This window comes from Mesoplodon densirostris, chromosome 11 (genome assembly GCF_025265405.1).
Source record: "Mesoplodon densirostris isolate mMesDen1 chromosome 11, mMesDen1 primary haplotype, whole genome shotgun sequence".
Lineage (NCBI taxonomy): Eukaryota > Metazoa > Chordata > Mammalia > Artiodactyla > Ziphiidae > Mesoplodon > Mesoplodon densirostris.
Window position 1 is genome coordinate 75762061 of NC_082671.1, and position 20832 is coordinate 75782892.

Below are 20832 nucleotides of genomic sequence, written 5' to 3' on the forward strand. Positions count from 1 at the left end.
TACATAAAACACTAGAGTCAAATTTCATTTCCTCTGTGAAAAAAGGCTATAACAAAATACATGATTTCCTTTAAACAGTTTATGTATAAATTCATTTATGTGGCAAAATGTAATTAGCTGCCAATGCAAGTATGATCACCCAGAAGACTTCCAGTGAGCTCAAATCAGACAGCCTGGTAAATCAAGCATACAGGCAGCACTAATGCCAGCAGCAGAATGAAGGACTAGCTACTGAGTAGTCAGTCCCCTTTGTTTCTGGACATAAGATGGAGAGGTTCTGACTTACACGAATTCAAAAGTGTTACAGGAAATTCAACTAACACTGGAACTGTGCTTGCCCCATATTTGTAAAAAGGGAATAAAGATACTTTTCCTCATTAAGGTCCTCATACAGATTAAATCAGAGAATTTATGGACAGTGCCTGGTAGGTAAGTAGATGCCCAGTAAATATCAATTTTCTTCCTTCCTCCAACTGGCTCCCATCCCTTTGAGTCACTTCTGGCCAGTAAGAGGTCTAAGTTGGTTCCACAGCTGCTTAGGACAGAGGGAAGTGTGCTCCCTACTTTATAATTCCTCCATCAGTTCCCAAATTTTAGACTGCAAAAGAATCACCTGCAGAGGTTGTTAAAGTGCAGTCTTGGATCCCACCCTGCAGAGATTCAGCAAGTTGCAGTCAAACCCAGAAATCTGCAGTTTTAATCTTTATTAGAGTTGTTTAAAATATATTTGTATTTCATTGTTGTGTTGGCATCAAAATTCGTATCTGGAGATGTTCTGTCATGTTTGTGCATTAGTAGCAAAAAATTTAAAAACTGGCTACAGTACTTTCTGACTTGCTATATAACTAAAATTTTAAGACTACCCTGTTTTAAAATTTCCTTTATTTCCTTAGATCTTTATGAAACAGTTCATCTTTTGCAGATCATAGTGCTTTATTAAAGATTCATGTCTTCTTTACCCATTCCTTTAATACAAAAACATTTATTCAATCATCAGTTATTTTCATCTGACATTTCACTAAGTACAGGATTCATAACATCAACATTATTAGATCAGTCATTCAAGTGGGTCACACAAGTTTATCCTCATTGTGCTGAATACCCACTCAAAAGATAAGCTGAATAACAGATGCCTCCAGGTGTATACAACAACAGCCTTATAAGCTTCTTGAAGTGAACTAGTACTGTTTAACAGGTCAAATTGCTAGTCTACGAAATAAACTGAAAAAGACTCAAGTGTACAGCTTTACATATCATCAAATGGCAAGTTCATTTCAACAAGAACGTCTACAACTAATTTCATTTGTACAAGTTCTCTGCTATCATTGCAAAGCCTCTCCTGAACAAAGTTATAATTTAAAATTTAAACAAACTTGATGAGATAAAATGTACCAGGTGGCTTTTCTGTAGCAGAAATTACAACCATTTTTCCTCAAGCAGTTTTAAAGACAAGCAAAGTTGAAAATAAATATTCAAGCATATAGTAAACTAAAGTCTATATTTAGAAATTCAGGTACAAAGCACAGCAGAGCCGATGAAGATAAGAAGATAATTTAGAAATATAAACTAGCAATGAAGCAATAATTTCTTTAAAATAGCAGGAAACAAATTCTCCAATACCATTACTTAGATCATTATTTAGTGTTCATCCATTAACTTTGGGGTTTTTTTTTAAATCCCCTTTGCTAATTATGACATTTGACCAGATATACCAACAAATATACATTTAATCATACTGGATGAAATAAACAACAATTTAATTTTTGATTAACTCCCTAATGACTTTCCAGTTTTGTATATGGTAGAAAGTTTCAATAACCTTTGTGGATTTACTTCAATCCCTGCTGGTATTTATGAAAACTTTTAAAAGCTAAGTTTTGTTCTTACCCATTTGTTGATCCACATTATTAATGTAAAACTCTTAGTGGGTTGCAAACAAACACTTAAGCTTTGGGTATTGGAGTGATCTAAGTTCTCAGGAATGCTGTTTTGACTTACTCCAGAGCATCACCTCCTTTCTTCCCCTTGCCCGTTAAAAAAAAAAAAAAAAAAAAAAAAAAAAAAGTCTGCAGAATGGTGGCAAATTTCCAAACTTAAGTGAAGGAAAATTAAGATTTTTCAGGCTGGGATTAAACCCTTAGTTAAGAGAAATGCCACTTTTAAAATTTTTATGAAACTGAACACGAAACCAAAAAAAGATGAATTCCAGCTAAGTCATATTCTTTTAGAATGAATGAGACATGATGAGACGTTAATGAGACACAACACACTTATCATCCGTAACCAAAAAATTCTATTTCCTGCCTGAAGTTGACTTGGAAAATGGTACAAAGTTTACAGCTGCTTTAAAGGAGTGTAAGATGACATTTTAAAAGCCTGTCAAACACAGAAAGCAGTTACATATATTTTACATTCAAAACTAATCTATGGAGCCCAGTCCATTCAATTTAAGTCAGCCCCCACACACCTGTGGCTGCTTTCACTGTGTTTTTTGAAAGGGGTACTGCTAGTAATTTAAGCCATCCTGGAGACAAAACAGGTGTGAAGAATTTTTTATATCTTGGGATGCTTTAGGTAATTCTTAAGAACTTAAAATGATTTATGTTTTCCTCCTTAATATGAAACTCTTTTATTAACATAGCTTCTGACCAGCAAAGAAATGTTCCTTAGGCACTGTGAGGTTTATTAATGATGGAGCATGAACCCAGGTTGAAGTGTACAATTTGGTTATAACTACTGACAGTTATCAAACACTATCCTATCTGCTGAGAGCAAGAAATGCCTTTATGCCACTAATCCTGAGATTCTTGAGGGAAAACTAATTTCACAAACAACTTCTGAAAGAATCCATATATAATAATAATCCTAAGAACTGCACATATTCAGGGTATTAGAAAAGATGTTTTTCTTTTGTAAGGCATCAATGATTAAATTAATATAATGCATATCTAACAAAAGATGGTTAATACTCATAAAACCATGAATCTTTTCTTTTAAACTTCTCTAGTTCCTGCTACTTTTACCATCTTAAATAAGAAAAGAATGCCTCTTCGTCTAATCAACTATGGTTATTAAAAAAACTAAGACATCTGAAACTATTAGGCACATCAAAGGTACATTTATGTAGGTCAAGGTTCCCTTTTTAAGGGGCAGATGAGTTACCTGGCACATTATACATATGGAACTGTAAAGATCATCCACTAAATTCAACTTTCACATTTTTAGTTAAACTGAAAGACTTATGTAGTAAATATTCAAATATACCTTATCTTCAGTTACAGCTGAATAAGTGTAACATTTTACCAGATAAAAAGCTGGAATTTAAGTATGAGAAACCTTCATACACTGTGCTAGTATTGGTCTCTTCTTTTTAGACAAAAGCCAGTCAGTCATCAATACTTTCAACACAGCAGTTAGAAGATAAACGTCCAAAACAGGTGACTTTGTTGTAGTCCATAATTTAGCAATTCAATGCCACTGGCATCATAATGCTGTGGAGAACAAGTGTATCTCCATATTTTAGTCAGATTTGTCTTTCTTCTTTCCTGTTAAGGGCACTTTGTTTACAACAGCAGAGCCAACAGCTGTAACACCTCCAGCCACAGCAGACATGCCCCCTTTCACCAGCCCTATTCCCATGGAAGGCACAGTTGTAACAGCTGTTTTGGTCACCTCCAGACTCTTTCCACCAATCCAAGCCACACCACCAATGGTGGCACCAACGGCTCCCTTTGTAACACTGAAGATACCCCCAGTCACACGGGACAGCATGCCTGGTTGCTGCTGTGGGTGATCTTTCATTGAACCTAATAAGAGAAAATATCGTAGGACAGTCAAATGTAAGCCTTTATAAGAACAGTACAAATCACTGAGTAACCTTCCTAACAATCAGCAGATTGTATTGAAAAGGTCAACCACATAAATACACATCTGATCAAGACATCAAGAGCTCTTCCCTCAAGGGTATAGTTGTACATGTTTTTAAAACATCTTGGTCCAATGCTAAGTCTTAGTATCTATGAGAAGAAATGCTTTAGAGACTAGACGACTTTCATAAAATAGAAGACTTTTAAATGTCTCCTTGATTTACAGTTTTATTGCTGTTAATAAAAAAATCTTTATTTTATATCCTAAAAGGAGCATGAAAAAAAAAAGATAAATATATTTAGCCCTTATTTCCTTGATAGAATTCAATCAGTCATTACTGAAACAACCTTCTTCATTTAAAGCACTGGTTCTCAAGGTATGGTCTGGAACCCTTGAGTATCCCCAGGACCATTTCGGGGTAAAAACTGCTTTCATAATAATATTAACATGTCATTTGTCTTTCACTTTCATTCTGTCACCAGTCTAAAACAGAATTTTCCAGAAGCTAAATGATGGGCAGTAACACAACAGACTAAACACAGAAGACTAAGCTGTGAGAATCTAGCTCTCTTCTATTAATACAAATATTAAAGAGATTTGCAAAAATTTTAAAACAATGTCGTAAATTCTCTGGTGGTCCAGTGGTTAGGACTCTGCACTTTCACTGCCAAGGGCCTGGATTTGATCCCTGATCGGGAAACTAAGATCCCACAAGCCGCACGGTGTGGCCACAAACAAATCACCCTGCTCACAATTTTTTGTTTTGGAAAATAGTTTCATATTTTTCAAAAAAATATGTTAATTATGTTAATATGTAATGGGCCTACTGAGTTCTTTTCATAATAAAATACTTAATTTCTGTTTTTATTGTTAATACAGCAAATATCAACAAAGACATAAGCTCTTTGGAATCCTCAATTTTTTTTAAAGTAGAAAGCATCCTGAGACCAAATAATTTGAGAACAACTAACTTAAATATATTTGGGTTTCTATTCTATGTGCTCCTTAATAATGTATTTAAAGAGCTAATATTATATGTAAAAATAGGAAAATTATTCATCACTTAAAATCCTGTTACCTATATATAATCTTTTTTGTAACATGGAGAAACCAGAGCTATGGTTAATACTTCCACTGCCTCAGTAATTTTTATAAGAGTATGTGATTTAAGTATCTAGTTTGTAAAAACTCTTCATATACTCTCAGAAAAGGTAACATCAGTATGAGAAATTCAGATTTATTGTCACTAGTCTTTTCTCTTTGGTTTCTTTGTCTGTTTAATAGAGGCACTCAAACTGGCATGTAACCCCAAACTCCAGCATAAAATGACTAGCAGGAAGATTTCATAAAAATTTGCTTCTGCCAGCCTCAAACACACACAGACCTTTTCTCCTCCATAATCTAATGACTCAGGCAGCAACAACACATGAGCAATAGTGTTTTTTAAACTTCATGAAAAAATACTTGGTAACTATACAGTTCAGGCTATAACCACTAAAAAGGTATAATCTCACACAAGAAAGGTAAATTCTTGGGTACGGAAGTTCAACTAAGACACCCAAAGCTACTATAACCTAGCAGAATGTGGTTATCAGAGAAGGTAACATTGGAAAACCCACAATATTTGAAAGAGAAAAAAAATCTGAAAATTGAGTTTCTTTAAATACACAGACACAAATTTACCTTGAGTAAGATTTTCTTTTCACTGTTAGGAGATTTTACATCCTTTCACAGGAAGAAAGTCTCACTGATTAGTCAAAATAGCTCACTGATGAAGATATAGCAATGGCTAAATTTATAAAACCAACTGTTTAATTGAAACTGAGTAATAAGCATAGTTAATATAAAATTTTAAAATAGCTGAAATAAAAGACTTAAGACATAGATAAGCATTTGAATATATTAATTATAAAATTATGATGGAAAGGATTACATAAGTGGTCATTCTTTTGTAATCAAGGTTAGTAACACTAGGAAAAGGGGGGGAAATCTTGATTTGAGGATAAAACAGATAACTACCTCATGCTGAATACCTCATTAGTATTATCCTGCTATGCCAAATTTGGTGTACATGCATTTAATGAAGACAATTTTTCTTAGTGAAATCAGATAAATACTAATGCTGTTGATCTCTTAATTACAGTGTACCCTTTTTAAAAAAATTACAGTGTACTCTTAATTAACACCATATAAATTATCCACTTTGCAGACTACTATTAACAGGTTGCCAATATAAAGACATCTCTGAGGCTGTTCTCTTCCTTAACAATCATGCTCCTGGACAGCCTTTATCTCTTTCCTGACTTGTTTCTCATAAGTCCTTCCTAACTTTCTCATTGAGCCCTAACTTTTCTTTTCAAAACTCTAGACTTCTAGTCCTTAAAAATAAAGAGAGAAAATAAAGAAAACAGCTAGTCTGTTTCTGTACATAGTGAGGACATGCATGTGTGCATTTAGTGTTTCCAAAGATTTTTGAAGGTAAGAATAAAATGATTCCTGATGTCACAATTTTCACACCAAAAAATAAATTAAGCAGACTCTAAAACCATGTATTAAAAAAGGAAGAGTTACCCATTATAATGTAATGAATAACAGGAGTTTAACAACAAATCTCAAGTGCCTCTTGAAGTGAGTTTTCATATGCATGACATAACCTAGTCCATCCTTCCTCTGCACCTCACCCAACTCTTTACAAATTAAAGGATACTCGTGAAATGGTCTTAAAAGAATAAAAGAGTAGCAGAAAAACATTGATAGACCTTATATAAAAGTTACATTGTGTCCCCATTTACCAATACCTATGCTTTCTTATTAAAAGCTAAAAATGTTTAAGTATTTTTGGAACACATTTACTGACGAGGAAAACAGGTTATGTTACTTTAAAGTTAATGAAAACAATCAGAAGTTTAATTCACTAGGATTTTTTTCATTCTTAGTATTACAGATGCATACTTACCTTCTGGTGGTTCATCACTAAGGTATGATGGGATTTCTTGTTGATTTTTATCTGTCTGATTCATGATCTCCTAAAAAACACACACATTTCATTTTAATTTCAACATCTGAGACTACCTCTTTTTATATGCTTGATCAAGACAATCAACTTTATTCAGATAAACAACATTTTACTTATTTTTTTTTTTTTATTTTGGCTGAGCCGCACAACCAGGGATTGAACCCGGGCCACAGCAGTGAAAGTGCAGGATCCTAATTACTAGACTATCAGCAAACTCCTGATAAACAACATTTTTAAAACAACCATAACAAGACCACTTCACCTTGTCTGTCTCCTACTTTGTGGTGTTTGAGAAATACTTTCAATTATACTAGTGGACAACATAAATCTTATCTCAAATCAAGCAAAGATTGGCAGGCATGGTACAAGCTTTCCTATGTTGTTACTGCTGCTTCAACTTAAATTGAAAATTACCAACTGAAAGAAAGTTGGAAGGTGGGGGTTAGCAAACAAAAATTTTAAGTGCCTCCTCCTACAGAATTTATTTCACAACAGACTCAAAGAAAAACCTATACTATGAACTAAAAAACATGTTCTATCTGAAAATTTCCTCAAAAACATGACATTCGGGCTTCCCTGGTGGCGCAGTGGTTGAGAGTCCGCCTGCCGATGCAGGGGACACGGGTTCGTGCCCCGATCCCGGGAGATCCCACATGCCGCGGAGTGGCTGGGCCCGCGAGCCATGGCCGCGGAGCCTGTGTGTCCGGAGCCTGTGCTCCGCAACGGGAGAGGCCACAGCAGTGAGAGGCCCGCGTACAGCAAAAAAAAAAAAACAAAAAACAAAAAAACATGACATTCTTCTCCTATAAAGATGACAGCACCAATCTGAATCACTAAGAGAAGGATTTTGATTACTTTTTTATTGTTACTTTTAGAACTCGTATGAACAGAAGTAGCAAAAGAATTCAAAATCTACTATAAAATATATATATAGATACTATAGACTATGTCTAAGTACAAGTAATAATGGAAACTAAGAAATAAAATAAGCTATGTTGGGATGGAGAACACATAAAATTTCTTTTCCCAATCTCCTTACTACCTTAAAATATTTGATTTTATATTCCATTGACTAAGTAAAGACTAAAACAAGTCAAGATTGGTCTAAAAGCTTTCTTGCTTGGCCAGAAAACTAGGGTTGTGATCCCAGTAGTCAACTAAGTATTTCTTAGTCATAAAACCATGAAGCCTAAATTATTGTATCTATACATATATAATACAACAGATTTTAAAGGATATTGTAAAATCCTGCCATCTGCAAAACAACATGGATGAACCTTGAGGACATTATGCTAAATGAAATAAGTCAGACATAGAAAGACAAATACTATATTATGTCACTTATATATATGGAATCTAAAAAGGCCAAACTCATAGAAAGGTGGTTGCACGGGGCGGGCGGTGTGGGGTAGGGGAAATAAGATGTTGGTCAAAGGGTACAACTTCCTGTTACAAGAGGATTAAGTTCTGAGGACCTAATGCACAGCATGATGACTATAGTTAAAACTACTGTATTGTATACTTGAAAGTTGCTACGAGTAGATCTTAAAATGTTCTCACCATAACAACAAAAGTAATTATATGAGTTGAAGAATGTGTTAACTAAGCTTAATCTGGTAAACATTCTGCAATATATATGTGTATCAAACCACTACATTATACACCTTAAACTTACACAATGCTGTATGTCAATTATATCTCAATAAAGCTGGGGGAAAAAAGACTATTGTGAAAACTGCCAATGTACTTTAATACGCTGATTAAAAATTTACTGAGTACCTACTAAGGGTCATGTTTTAGGTGCATGGGATATAGCTGTGATCAATACAGACCAAAAAAATCTCTGCCATCATGAACATTCCATATTGGCTAGTGGGGAAGACAATAAATAAATATTCAAAGAATATACTGTATATCAGATGGTGTTAAATGCTACGGAGGAAAAGACATGAAGGGGAAGAGGATGTGATATTTTAAATGGGAGAGTCTGTGAAGGCCTCATTGTGGTGACATCCCACAGGAGGTTAAGGACACAAGATATCCTTTCTGCCTTGAGGGCTCTTGGGTCAAGAGCCCTCAAGGCAGAAAAAAACAGTAAACACAAAGGTCCTGAAGGTAGGAGCTTACTACAGACAAGAAGGAACAGCCAGAAAAATGTGGCAGGGGCTACAGCAAAAGGCAGTAGAAGAAGAGGTCAAAGAGTGAGGTCTGGATGACATAGGCCCATACAGGCCATCGTGGCAATTAGCTTTTTAACTCAGATGGGGAGCCAGTGAAAGGCACTGACCAGAGTGGTAATGTGTTCTGATTTACACTTTTTAAAGATCATTCTGGCTGTGTGGGGAGAACAAGCAATCAGAAAGCAAGAACAGAGACAGAAAGACCAATTGGGAGACAATGTTTTCAAGGCTCACACGTATTGCAACGTTTATCAGAACTAATTTTAAGTGGTCAAAGAAGGGTCAGGGAAGTTCCCCTTTCCTTTATGACTCCTACTGCTTTCAGCACCAGATGATCAGATAAAAAGTCATTCATATTTCCATAATTCAGGCAAAAAACACTGGTGGCAAATGAGGGTGGCAGAGGTAGCAGTGTGAGAAGTGGGATTTTTCAAAGGTAATTTAACTTCATGTAATTCAACCTGAAACATCTTTAAAACCTAAACCCTGTATAACATGAGACTTCACTGCACCCCACAGCATCCAGCAGCATCCGTCCTGTGCTTAAATAAATATATTTTAGTTGCTCTAGTGAAAACCCTGACTCAGACCACTGATCAAGAGCACCTAATCTTCTGCTGGTCTGGTTTGTCAATTTAGCATTATCATCCCATATACAGTTAAGATTTTAAAAGTAACAGTAAAGATATGTAATCTCTGACAAAAAAAAAAAAAAACCTGAAAGAGTATCAGCTGATGCATTACTGGGAGAAGGAGTTCCTGAGTGATTTGCCTTAATTTTAAAACTCCCGGGCTTCCCTGGTGGCGCAGTGGTTGAGAGTCCGCCTGCCGATGCAGGAGACAAGGGTTCGTGCCCCGGTTCGGGAAGATCCCACATGCCGCGGAGCGGCAGGGCCCGTGAGCCATGGCCGCTGAGCCTGTGCGTCCGGAGCCTGTGCTCCGCAATGGGAGAGGCCACAACAGTGAGAGGCCCGCATACCACAAAAAAAAAAAAAAAAAAAAAAAAAAACTCCCTTAAGCCAGAAATTTAATTAATTAATTAAATTTATTTCCATTCATATTTATATTTCTTTATCATCATGGTAAGATCATGAGAAATTATACAGCGTAGTGTTTTAAGTTCTGGGATCAGAGAGCCTGCAGCTGAATCCCAACTTGACTATAAACTATATGGCTGAGGACAAATAACTTCATCAGATCCTTGCTGTTCAAGAAATAGAAATTAGGGCCTCCCTGGTGGCGCAGTGGCTAAGAGTCCGCCTGCCGATGCAGGGGATACGGGTTCGTGCCCCGGTCTGGGAGGATCCCATATGCCGCGGAGCGGCTGGGCCCGTGAGCCATGGCCGCTGGGCCTGCGCATCCGGAGCCTGTGCTCCGCAACGGGAGAGGCCACAACAGTGAGAGGCCCGCATACCGCAAAAAGAAAAAAAAAAAAAAAAAAAGAAATAGAAATTAAAGATATTCTAGCCCTAACTCTAAGATGAGAATACTATTTAACAATTCAAAGCAAAACATGCAGAAACTCTTGGCAGAATGGCCAGAAGTGTGTGTGTCCCCTCCTGAAGAACAACTATTTTGGAGTCACTTTCTTCCCCATTGGACTGTTAATTCCAAAAGGAGAGACACTTTGTCTAGCTTACTCAACACTGTGATCCCAGTATCTGTATACCAAGAGATCATCTGGCTGATCAACTAATCAACAGATGTCACAGTATTCTGTACAGAAATATGGGGATACTATATACACACATACATCTTACATATTTTAGCTGGAGTTTTAAAACAGGTGTGCTAGTAACTGCATACATTTTAAAACTGCTTTTCTGTATATATCCCACAAATCTCTACCAAAAGTCTTAACCTTTTCCTCCTAATACAGAATCCCTTTTAAAAAAAATAATTTTTCCACATATATCTTGTAATTTAAAAAAGAAAAAGACCATCCTTTTAAAAGAGAAGAGCTGCTTTATACAATGATAGCATAAAAGACGTATGCAATTCATCTAAATAGTATGAACTGACTTTATTCTGCCAGTAGCCAATGAGGAGCCATCAGCCGAGTAACACTGTCAGATCTGTGTTTTAAGAAGCTAACTAAAGCAAGATCAGATGGAAGGACACAGATTAAATCCAGTAAGTGGCTACTTGAGTAGTCCAGTGAGATGGAATAGCAGTTTGAACTCTGCCAATTTTTCCTGTCTAAATAAATGTTTGGACCAAAATCCTAGGATTCACCCTTGACTTCCTCTAGTTTTACATTCCCCTCAAATGATCGGTAAATTCTCTTGCCTGAATAAATCCAGAATACATCAGCTCTACTGCTACCACTTTTAACTAAACCATCATAATCTCTTATTTGGACAACTACAAAATCTCTTAACTGGCCTCCAAGCTTCCGCCTGTGCTCTTCCTTCAGTCTAGCCATGTCATACTCTGCTTAAAACCCTCCAACTGCTTCCTATTTTGCCCAGAATAAAATCCAGAGTCCTCCCCTTTGCCTTTGAGGGCCCAACATCTAATACCCCGATAGCATCTCCTACCACTCTGCCTCTTGCTCAACCCAGCTTGGCAACATGGGCTTCCTTGCTCATCTTTTCCTGAAAGGCTCTTCCCCAATATATGTACCTGACTTGATTCCTTACTTCCTTCAGGTCTTTGTGCAAATGTCCCCTTCTCAGAGGTCTTCCCTGACCACCTTATAATAGATTAGCACCCTCCTTTCCCTATCATTTTCACCTAACACACTGCTCTATTTTCTTCATTGCCTTTATTTTCACTTTATATGTTTACTTTGTGTCACTCACAATTAGAATGTAAGTTCTATTGGAACAAAGCTTGGTTTTGTCACTGCTCCATTCCCAGAGCCTTAATTAATGCCTGATGTGTGGCGGATACTCAAATACTTGACTTTTTTGTATGAAGTAGAACATAACTTGGGTATTAATGTGAGATAAAAGGAGAATATAGGGTGTAAAATTTCTAGCATGAGAAACTAAATAGAAATGATGATGAAGACAGGACTGGAGAGAAGATGGACATTTTTTTAAATGTTTATTGCGGCAAGAACATTTAACAAGTAAGTGTACACAGTATTGGTGACTATCGGTTCAGTGAAAGGACTTTTTCTTGAACAGCTATTTGAGATGCCTTCAGGTCATCTACAGGAGACTTTTAGCAGGCAATTGTATTTAAAAGGGCCTGAAAGTCAGCATGAAGTCAGAGTAAGAGTTGAGGTCCTGAGAATGGTCTGAAGTGACACCTGAAGCTGCAGGGGGTGAGTGATATGATCAAGGAAAAGAGTAGTAAGAGAGCAGACCGATAAGCTTATATGGACTGTTCATGTTTAAGAGGTGAGCAAAAGAGAAGCCAGCAAAAACAAACAACACCTGAAGATAAATAGTCAAATGAGACAGCCTCATGGAAGGCAAGAGATGAATTTACAAGCTTCCTAAAGATACAACAATGCAAACATTAAAATAATTTATGAAGATCAAATACTATGGATAAATGTTAATGTTGTATTTAGAGGATATAAAAGGCATGTATCATATGATACTATTTTTTTTAAGTGCGCATAAAAAGACTGAAAGTAAATATACTGAAGTGTTAACAAAGATTGCCACTAGGGGTAGAAATTATACATATGGGGGGAATAAGTATATAGTATTTCTACATAGCGAGAAATATATATACTTAACATCTACATTTTAATATTCTACCATAAACATGTATTGATCTTGTAATTAAAGAATAATACATATTTTTAGGTCTTAGAAATCAGTGATACTCATAAAGGATATTTTTAAAGATGATACAGTTCATCTACCTAGTTACTGTAGGTAGTTATTGTTATCCTCAAATCAAGTTGATCACCTAAAAAACAATATTCCTGAATCACAAAATGCTGACTTGAAGAAAAGATCAGTTTTATTCACGGTTATGTTCCCCCACCCTCCCCCAGCCCGGTCCTGACAGCACACAAAGACCTCCACTCTTATACAGCTCTTTTCCCTGATTTACAGTTTGAAAATCATATTTATACTCTTACCACTTTTTTTTTTAAGTACATGTTTTGGTTGTAAGCTGACACATAGTATTTGTGTAATAAATGGGATAAAAATATCATCTGTATCCACATTAACTTTAAGCATCATAAGAAAAGATGCATACCAATATATGGTCCAAATTTTTGGTTTAAAAAAAAAAAGATAACTTCAAGCCAGATTCATGCTCTTCAAATGTACTTCTTTAAGAATAGGCAGTGCTATTCCAGGGGCTTCAAGAACCACAGGAGAGACATGAATTTTACTATACAGTAATTTAAAATAGTTTTGCTTTTAAATATACACTAATTAAAAAGTTAAATGAAAAGTGCTTGGGAATTTTTTTAAGACAACTAGACTTTCAAGAAATTTCGTTCTTGCCTGGAGCCTCTTTAGGGTATACTCTCAGATTCACCAGCTCTCTCATCCCTGCCCAACCACGCTCCCGCCTCCCCTGAGTTTATGTCGCTCTTAAATTACATTCACAGTTACTTTTACTAATGTTACCAAGAGTTGCAAATAGGATTATCAATAAAGTAGAAAATCTGGAGTTGTGCAGGCCAGAAGCCTGGCTACCTAGACCAGAAGAAATTGGCTTTGAAAGCCCTAAGAGGCCACAGAGATTGATTTTTGTTTTGTATACATATATTTTAATGTTTAAGTTTCTTGTATATCACTCGTATTAACAGCAAGTATGTAGTATTCAAATTCCTACAGAACTCTTAGGGTAATAAAAATTATGCAAAAGCTCTAAGTATATGGAATATATTTTTCTGAATCCCAAATTTGATCATAAGACACCAAGTTACCTTATAAAGGTATTTTTGCTAAAATCCTTAACTATCTGTAATGTCATCTATACTTTTTACTCACATAAACCTTTCCCAACCTCTACATACATATATGTGCCAAACTTATAGTGATATTACCTCTTTAGGATATTATCACTTTATCACTAGGAGAAATGCTTTTTATATTACCATGCTGTTCATTATCATTACATTTTTTTTTCTTAAGTTAGGAATTGTGAAGACAAATATGGCCCTAATCTCCTAAAACTGGAATAGGTAAATAATCTGCTTAGTAAAATTTTAAAGCACACACGTAAAGACAAATAACAACTGACACTAAAAGTATCAAAAAGACCACTTAAAAATGTTACCCTTAAACAACATTATTGAATTCTATGCAAACCATCTGCCCTAAACTCAACATATACTTGGGTCCCTGCTATGTGCCAGGCACCCTGCTAGGCACTAAAGGTTTTAGTGTAATTAAACACACAGAGGACTACACTAAGCCAGAGTTTACAATCCAGTGGTTATATACCTTACCAGCGTTTATCAATTTAGTTGCATTCAAAAACAACAAAAAAAAGTCTGCTCTATAGGAGGAACTCACAATGCACAGAAATTTCTATTAAAAAACATAGTTTCTTAAGGAAGGCAATAAAGACAGAAAACAGCCTTGAGATCAGGACAAATAATTTAACTTACTCTATGGACATAAATCAGTTTTACCATTTGGTCTTGACATGTGAATAAACTATTACAGTACCAACGAAAACTGGTCATGTTTCTTTTTAAAGAAATTATGAAATGTGAAAGAGTTCTTTGCTATAGACTGCAATTCATCAGCAGTTCCTTTAAGCATTTTAGGCCAGGGAGAAATAATTCTTGTCCAGTACAACAGTATCATAGATAGAGGCAGCTGGTAAATATATTGAGCAAGGATTTATAACAACACTATTCCCTAGAGGGTAATTTCTTCTAATAATAGAAATAAGTGAACAATGGACCCCCCCTTTTTTTTAAAGGAAAACAGGTGAATCAATGTTGTTTGTGGATATCTGTAACATTTTATATATAAAGTTTTCATTAATAATAAAAACAAAATCTGAAAACAGTACTCAAATGTGCCTATGGCAACACCCCTCTGTGTACCAAGGGAAGTTAAGAAGCACTAATACATTGTATATGAAGCCTAGCTACAAAATGCAATGCACAACAGTTTACCTTCAAAGCCACTTCAAAAATTTCTTATTAAACAGTAACTGCCAATTTCCTTATAAGAAAAAGACTATAAATGAATTAGCTAAATTCTTCTACATATTTTATATATAGGAACTTTGCCACATCCTCACTCCTATGCTTTAGCTTCTTTGCCAAATAACTATAAGGAGCTTCAAAAAATACATTTATACAGAACTTCAACTCACATACACCAACAAACTGCGCATATTAAAACACCAGCTTACTGTTTTTAGGCTTCTCTAGTTAACCAACTATCCTGAACAGGCTGCTTTTAAAAATGGCCCCTGCCCATTAAATCAACAGCAAGTGAACTACAAGAAATGCACTGAATGTGGCAGGAAAGAAAAAGTAATCTGCCAGTAAAACTTACACCTAGTGACAAGTAACAACTGACAGTATCAAAATGGCAATTTTTAAGTGTTGCCCTTAAATGAAACATTAAGGAGAATTAAATAACCTATCAAACCAAATAATCAGTACACCAGTCATTTTCACTACATTATACCTCATTAGTTCAACAGATATTTGTGTCCCTACTGTGTGTCAGACACTGTGTTAGACACTTAAGTTTCAGCCTGAACGAGAATGTCAAGGCCCTACTCTGAGAGTGTTTATATATAAACCAGTAAGATACCTTCAGGAAGTAGCAAAACAACAACTACTCAATGACTAAAACAAAGAAGGTAAAGATTTTCCTGGTGTTTAAAAGAAAAAAAAAAGAGAACCACACACAAGAACTACTTATACTTTTCTAACGCTGTTCTCTACATAAGGGCATATTTTTACTGAGCTTGCTTTCTAGTACATATGTTATAACAAAGACTAAAGAAATGAAAGTGAAAAACATCAAAATAGGATGCATGAGTTTATTAAAAGTTATTAAAAGTTACTTCCTTCTTTCTTTCAATATACCTGTTGATGTGATATCAATATTCCTGGGGAGCCCTTTAGAGCACCCAAACCAGTGGAAGTCTTAAAGGTTAAACAACAGTATAGAACAAATAATCACAGATAGTAAATAAAGTGTCTTCATTTGGAATTAGTTCACAAGGGCAGAATAAATCAAATAAACTCTCCTCCTTCTCTAGGTGTTTCTAAACCTTTGCCGGTGGCCCCTTCCAGAGACCCCCTGCCCCCCACTGATCCCTTTGGGCGCTAGCAAGTTTCCTTTTATTTTTTTTTTCTTAAGCAGAGGGAGTGACGTGGCAGGAGAGGCAGAAAATGACCCTGTAGGAGCCCTGGCTAGGGCTGAGCTCAACACCTCCTCCCTCCGCTCCACGTTGTACACCCAGCAAACCCCACTCCCACAGGGTTCCAGAATTCCTATGTCTTCTAACGTACAAGAGGCGATCTGTTTAGGAGAGGGGACCTGATCCTAAGTGGGAGCCTGGGGACTAGTCTTGAGGCTGCGTGTGCATAGCAGGCACGGTTTTTATTTAGACTCGGGAGGCAGTGATGGCACTGGTGGGTGCTCCAGCAGTCCCCCAGTCACCCCCGGCGCCGTCAGCGCCTCTCTCCACTGCTACACTTCCAAGTTCAGGTTAGGTGTGGGGGTAGGGCTACCTGGGAAGAACACTGAGACTGTCCACTGTTCAAGGATCGTGTACTTGAACCCAAGAGAGTGGTTTATCAACAAGTTAGGAGTTAGCGGGGCGGGGAAGCCCAGCACGCAGCCCCTCTGCCGCATCCCTCTCCTCTCGCAGGCTGCTGGCGCCCTCCTAACCCCATTTCCCCGGCCTGATACCCTAGGAGCTAAGAAGTCAGGCGGAAGCGTCCAAGGAGGGTCCCCAATCTCAAACCACGGCGGGGGAGTCAGAGACACGTAAAAGGGGGTAGCCCGGCCAGCGAACCTCCACCCGCCCCCAACATCGTCCCGCCCCTCCCCCTTCCCCGCTAAGCAGCAGCCCCCCCACCGCCAAAAAAAAAAAAAAAAAAAAAAAAAAAAGGCCACGCTCCGGGCACCCAGGCCCGGGCAGGGAGACGGTGAGGTGTAGAAGAGCTAACAGCTAACAGAAAAAGGCAACAGAGAGGAGGGCAGGAAGAAGCAGGAACGGCGCCCCCTACCCTCCCGGCCCGACTTACTCACCGCCGGGTCGTGGGCCGGCGCCGGGGCCGGGCGGAGGATCGGGCAGCACCTAGGAGGGCTGAGGCGGACTGAGCGGCGGGCACAGGCCGGGGCAGCTGCGGGCTCCGGAGACGCCTCCTCTGGCTGTGGAGCCAGAAGACAAGGTTGGCGACGGTGCCTTCTGGCTGCGGACGTGGCGCCGGACGCGACCCGCCCCCTCCACCGCCCCCTCCACCGCCTCCTCCGCTCCCGCCTCCTCCCACGACTCGCGCTCCGACGCGCACGCGCACCCCGAGCCCCTCCCGCTCCTATCCGGCACACGCCCACCCGTTTCTCGAACTGCCCAGCCCTCCCAGCCACCCCCAGCCTGTCGCCTCCCGACGTGCGCACGCGCGAGGCTCCCTCCCACCCCACAGGCCAACTCCCGCCCCTTCGCCTGCCTGGTGACACCGCGAGAACCCAGGGCCGGCCCGTGCGCGCCTCCTCCTGGGCCTCCCGCCCCTTTTCCCCGCCGTCCAATCAGATCGGGCGAGGGGCACGGAGCCTCGAGAACCCGTAGGCGGCGGCCCTGCGGCCCGAGCAGTAACGACTGCGGCTCCCGGAAGTCCCCGTTCCGCCGCGAGTAACGGTCGGTCCGAATCCCGAACCTTCGCCCTAGGGAAGATGAGATGGTCGCCAGTTTCTCCGACTCCTCGCCCGGGGTCTCGACATTCCCTTACCTGCTTCCCCTCAGGGGAGTGACGAGCTAGGCCTGCTCTCCGCCCTTCCCTTTGGGGCTCTCTACGAGCCTCTGTATACTGTCCAGGTGACAGGGGTGACAAGAGAGACAGTGCTCACTTATTATTGTTGTTGTTGAGAGACATTACTCATTTATTATTGTTGTTATTACCATTATTCTTATTTGAAATCTCCTCTGCCCTAGAATTGAGCTTCTTGAGAGTAAGAACTCCGGTTCGTCGTCGTCACCCACCGCTTACCGCAGTGCCGAGGGTTCGCCAGGCGCTAGCAGTTTGCTGAAGAGAGTGGGTGTTTATAGTGAAAAGAGAAGTGAGTTGGAAATTAGAAAACCTGGCTTCGCGCGCCTCCCTCGCCATCTGCCGCCTGGCGCGGCGCCTCTTGAGGTCTCCCCGCCTAGGCCGAGGCTCTGCTCGCCGTTCTGGAAGGTGTTGAGAAGAGTGTAGCGGTAAGAGGATAGTGTCTGGACCTAAACCCCTTGTGAGGTGAGGCATCTCGCTCCGCGCTTCAGAGCGGGAGGTTGTGACGTCCACCTCGCGGGTGGTTGCCAGGAGTAAGCAAGTTGAGAAAAGGCTACTGAACTAGATGAAAGGTATCTATTAACTTTTCTCTGCCTCTCTTTGCACACCTATAAAACGAAGATGACAGGAAGTCCATCATAGGTTTTTCGAGAGAATCAAAGGAGATGGTGGGTGTGAAAGGGATCTGTAAACAGTGCCTGTGTAGGTGTGAGATCTTCCTTCACAATTCGGTTAGCAAGACAAAACATACCCTCATGTGTGTAAATAACCTTACAAAGTGTTTCTTTCGAATGCAAAATAATCAGGGAGGGGCAACTGAAGGATACGTGTTGACAAGGCCCAGAAAAGGACATGTTAACCAAGGAAAGCATCCTGGAAGAAGCTGCCTTTGAGCCAGGTCTTAAATAGAGTGGACCAAATATAGTCTGTGGTTTCAGCCAGTGACCGATTTTTCAAAGCAGCGGCTTAAATCCACTTAGACCATTGTTCTGAGACTGTCAAGATATTTCAGTTTTCCAGACCTTAAAGGAGAAATGAAATAATGTTGTTACTTTAAAATATGATTTGGATGGTTAGCAGGATCTATGGTTTGTCGTGTTTACCCAGCATGTGAAGAGGTGCGAAGCAACTCTATTTTCTTGTTATCACAGAAACCACTTAATATGTGACCTTTCGGGCTTCCCTGGTAGCGCAGTGATTGAGAGTCCGCCTGCCGATGCAGGGGACACGGGTTTGTCCCCCGGTCCGGGAAGATCCCACAAGCCGCTCCCGGCTGGGCCCGTGAGCCATGGCCACTGAGCCTGCTCGTCCAGAGCCTGTGCTCCGCAACGGGAGAGGCCACAACAGTGAGAGGCCCGTGTACCGCAAAAAAAAAAAAAAAAAAAAGTGACCTTTCCAGTATGAATGCTGGGCAGACTTTACTGGCACCATTACCTGGACTATTTTTGGTTTTCCTTTTTCTGCCCCAATCCTTCTTAATCTTTTCTGTGATATAATAATGATAACTGAGAACTTATTTAACGTTAAGTTTCTAACATGTACTCCAACAATCCAATGAGGCAAGTACTATTATTATCCCCATATTCATATGAGGAAACTGAGGCATAGAGAAGTTAGATAATTTACTCAAGGGCCCACAGCTAGTGGAAGGCAGACCCTGGAATCAAACAATTTTTTCTGACTCTGGGGCCTTAACCACTATATTCTGAGAAAAAGAAAAGCAGTCCCTGACATGGAGGAGCTGGACTGGTGCTATCAGCTAGGTCTTTCTGTTGCTAGGAGCTGGCCTGGCACAGCTAGGCTTTGGTATCTTCTGTTGAATATAAACTGTTTCAGAGAACATCAGCATCAGAAAAGGCCATTTCATGATTGTGATGGATCGGGACAAAAATAAGACTACTCCATAATCATATCTGAACACAGACACAAACATGAACCTTATCTAAGCCACCAAATGAAATACACAAACTGAAAATATCGGACTATATGAGGGGCTGTTACTTCTTTACTAATTACAGCTTTATCCTCATTCTAGTCTTCCCTTTTTCTATATAATATTTATTAAGGGAGACTTCCTTGGTGGCGTAGAGGTTAAGAATCCGCCTGCCAATGCAGGGGACACGGGTTCGAGCCCTGGCCTGGGAAGATCCCACATGCTGTGGCGCAGCTAAGCCCATGCACCATAACTACTGAGCCTGCACTCTAGAGCCCGCAAGCCACGTGCCTAGAGCCCGTGCTTCACAACAAGAGAAGCCACTGCAATGAGAAGACCGCACACCGCAACGAAGAGTAGCCCTGCTTGCCGTAACTAGAGACAGCCCATGTGCAGCAACAAAGACCCAATGCAGCCAAAAAAAAAAAAAAACTCTAAAAAAAAGATTTATTAAGGTACTAAATTATAGAATTACCCCTGCTCCCTGACAGCATCCAATTTAAAGCAAAGTCCCTCAAATCACCCAACAAACCCAAATCTTAATGTAAGTCCTTTCTAACACCTTCATATTGAGATGCCTCATGGTTCCCCATGGTGTGTGTTCTCCCTTGCTGCAGTGAGTAGTAAGCTTAGCTTGTTCAGCCACCGGTGTGTTCCTGGTGTTTGGCTAGAGAGCATTGATAATTCTTTCTGGACTATCTTATACCACGCATGTATATGGAGTGGAAAGCATACTGCTTAGCCATTTCTCGCCACAGAAATTGGGAACTGCCCTCCCATCTCCAGCCATAGGATTTTCACACCAAAGCTAGGGGGTTACCTTCCTTTTTGTAGATTCTACATAGATTCTCTGCTAAACAGAACCTTATCAAAAGATAGTGAAAAGAAACAAATGATGCTGGAATAGTTGCACACCATTTTGCAAGAAAAAAAAAGAACT

General features: G+C 39.3%; 1 protein-coding gene and 1 long non-coding RNA gene across 2 annotated transcripts in view; one reads left to right on the top strand and one right to left on the bottom strand.

The window, feature by feature from the left end:
• Window positions 1–727: 727 nt before the first annotated feature.
• Window positions 728–17428, bottom strand: TMEM263 (transmembrane protein 263). Its single transcript, XM_060113863.1, has 3 exons — window positions 17226–17428; window positions 6824–6893; window positions 728–3806 (listed from the first exon to the last, which is right to left on the bottom strand). The coding sequence occupies exons 2-3, from the start codon at window positions 6885–6887 to the stop codon at window positions 3520–3522; spliced, it is 351 nt and encodes a 116-aa protein (XP_059969846.1). The 5' UTR covers window positions 6888–6893; window positions 17226–17428; the 3' UTR covers window positions 728–3519.
• Window positions 17429–17743: 315 nt separating this feature from the next.
• The window catches only part of LOC132498955 (uncharacterized), a 120896-nt gene continuing 117807 nt past the window's right edge, over window positions 17744–20832 (top strand). The window contains exons 1-2 of the long non-coding RNA XR_009533815.1: window positions 17744–17832; window positions 18127–18251. This is a non-coding gene — a long non-coding RNA (uncharacterized LOC132498955). The remainder of the gene's footprint in view (window positions 17833–18126; window positions 18252–20832) is intronic.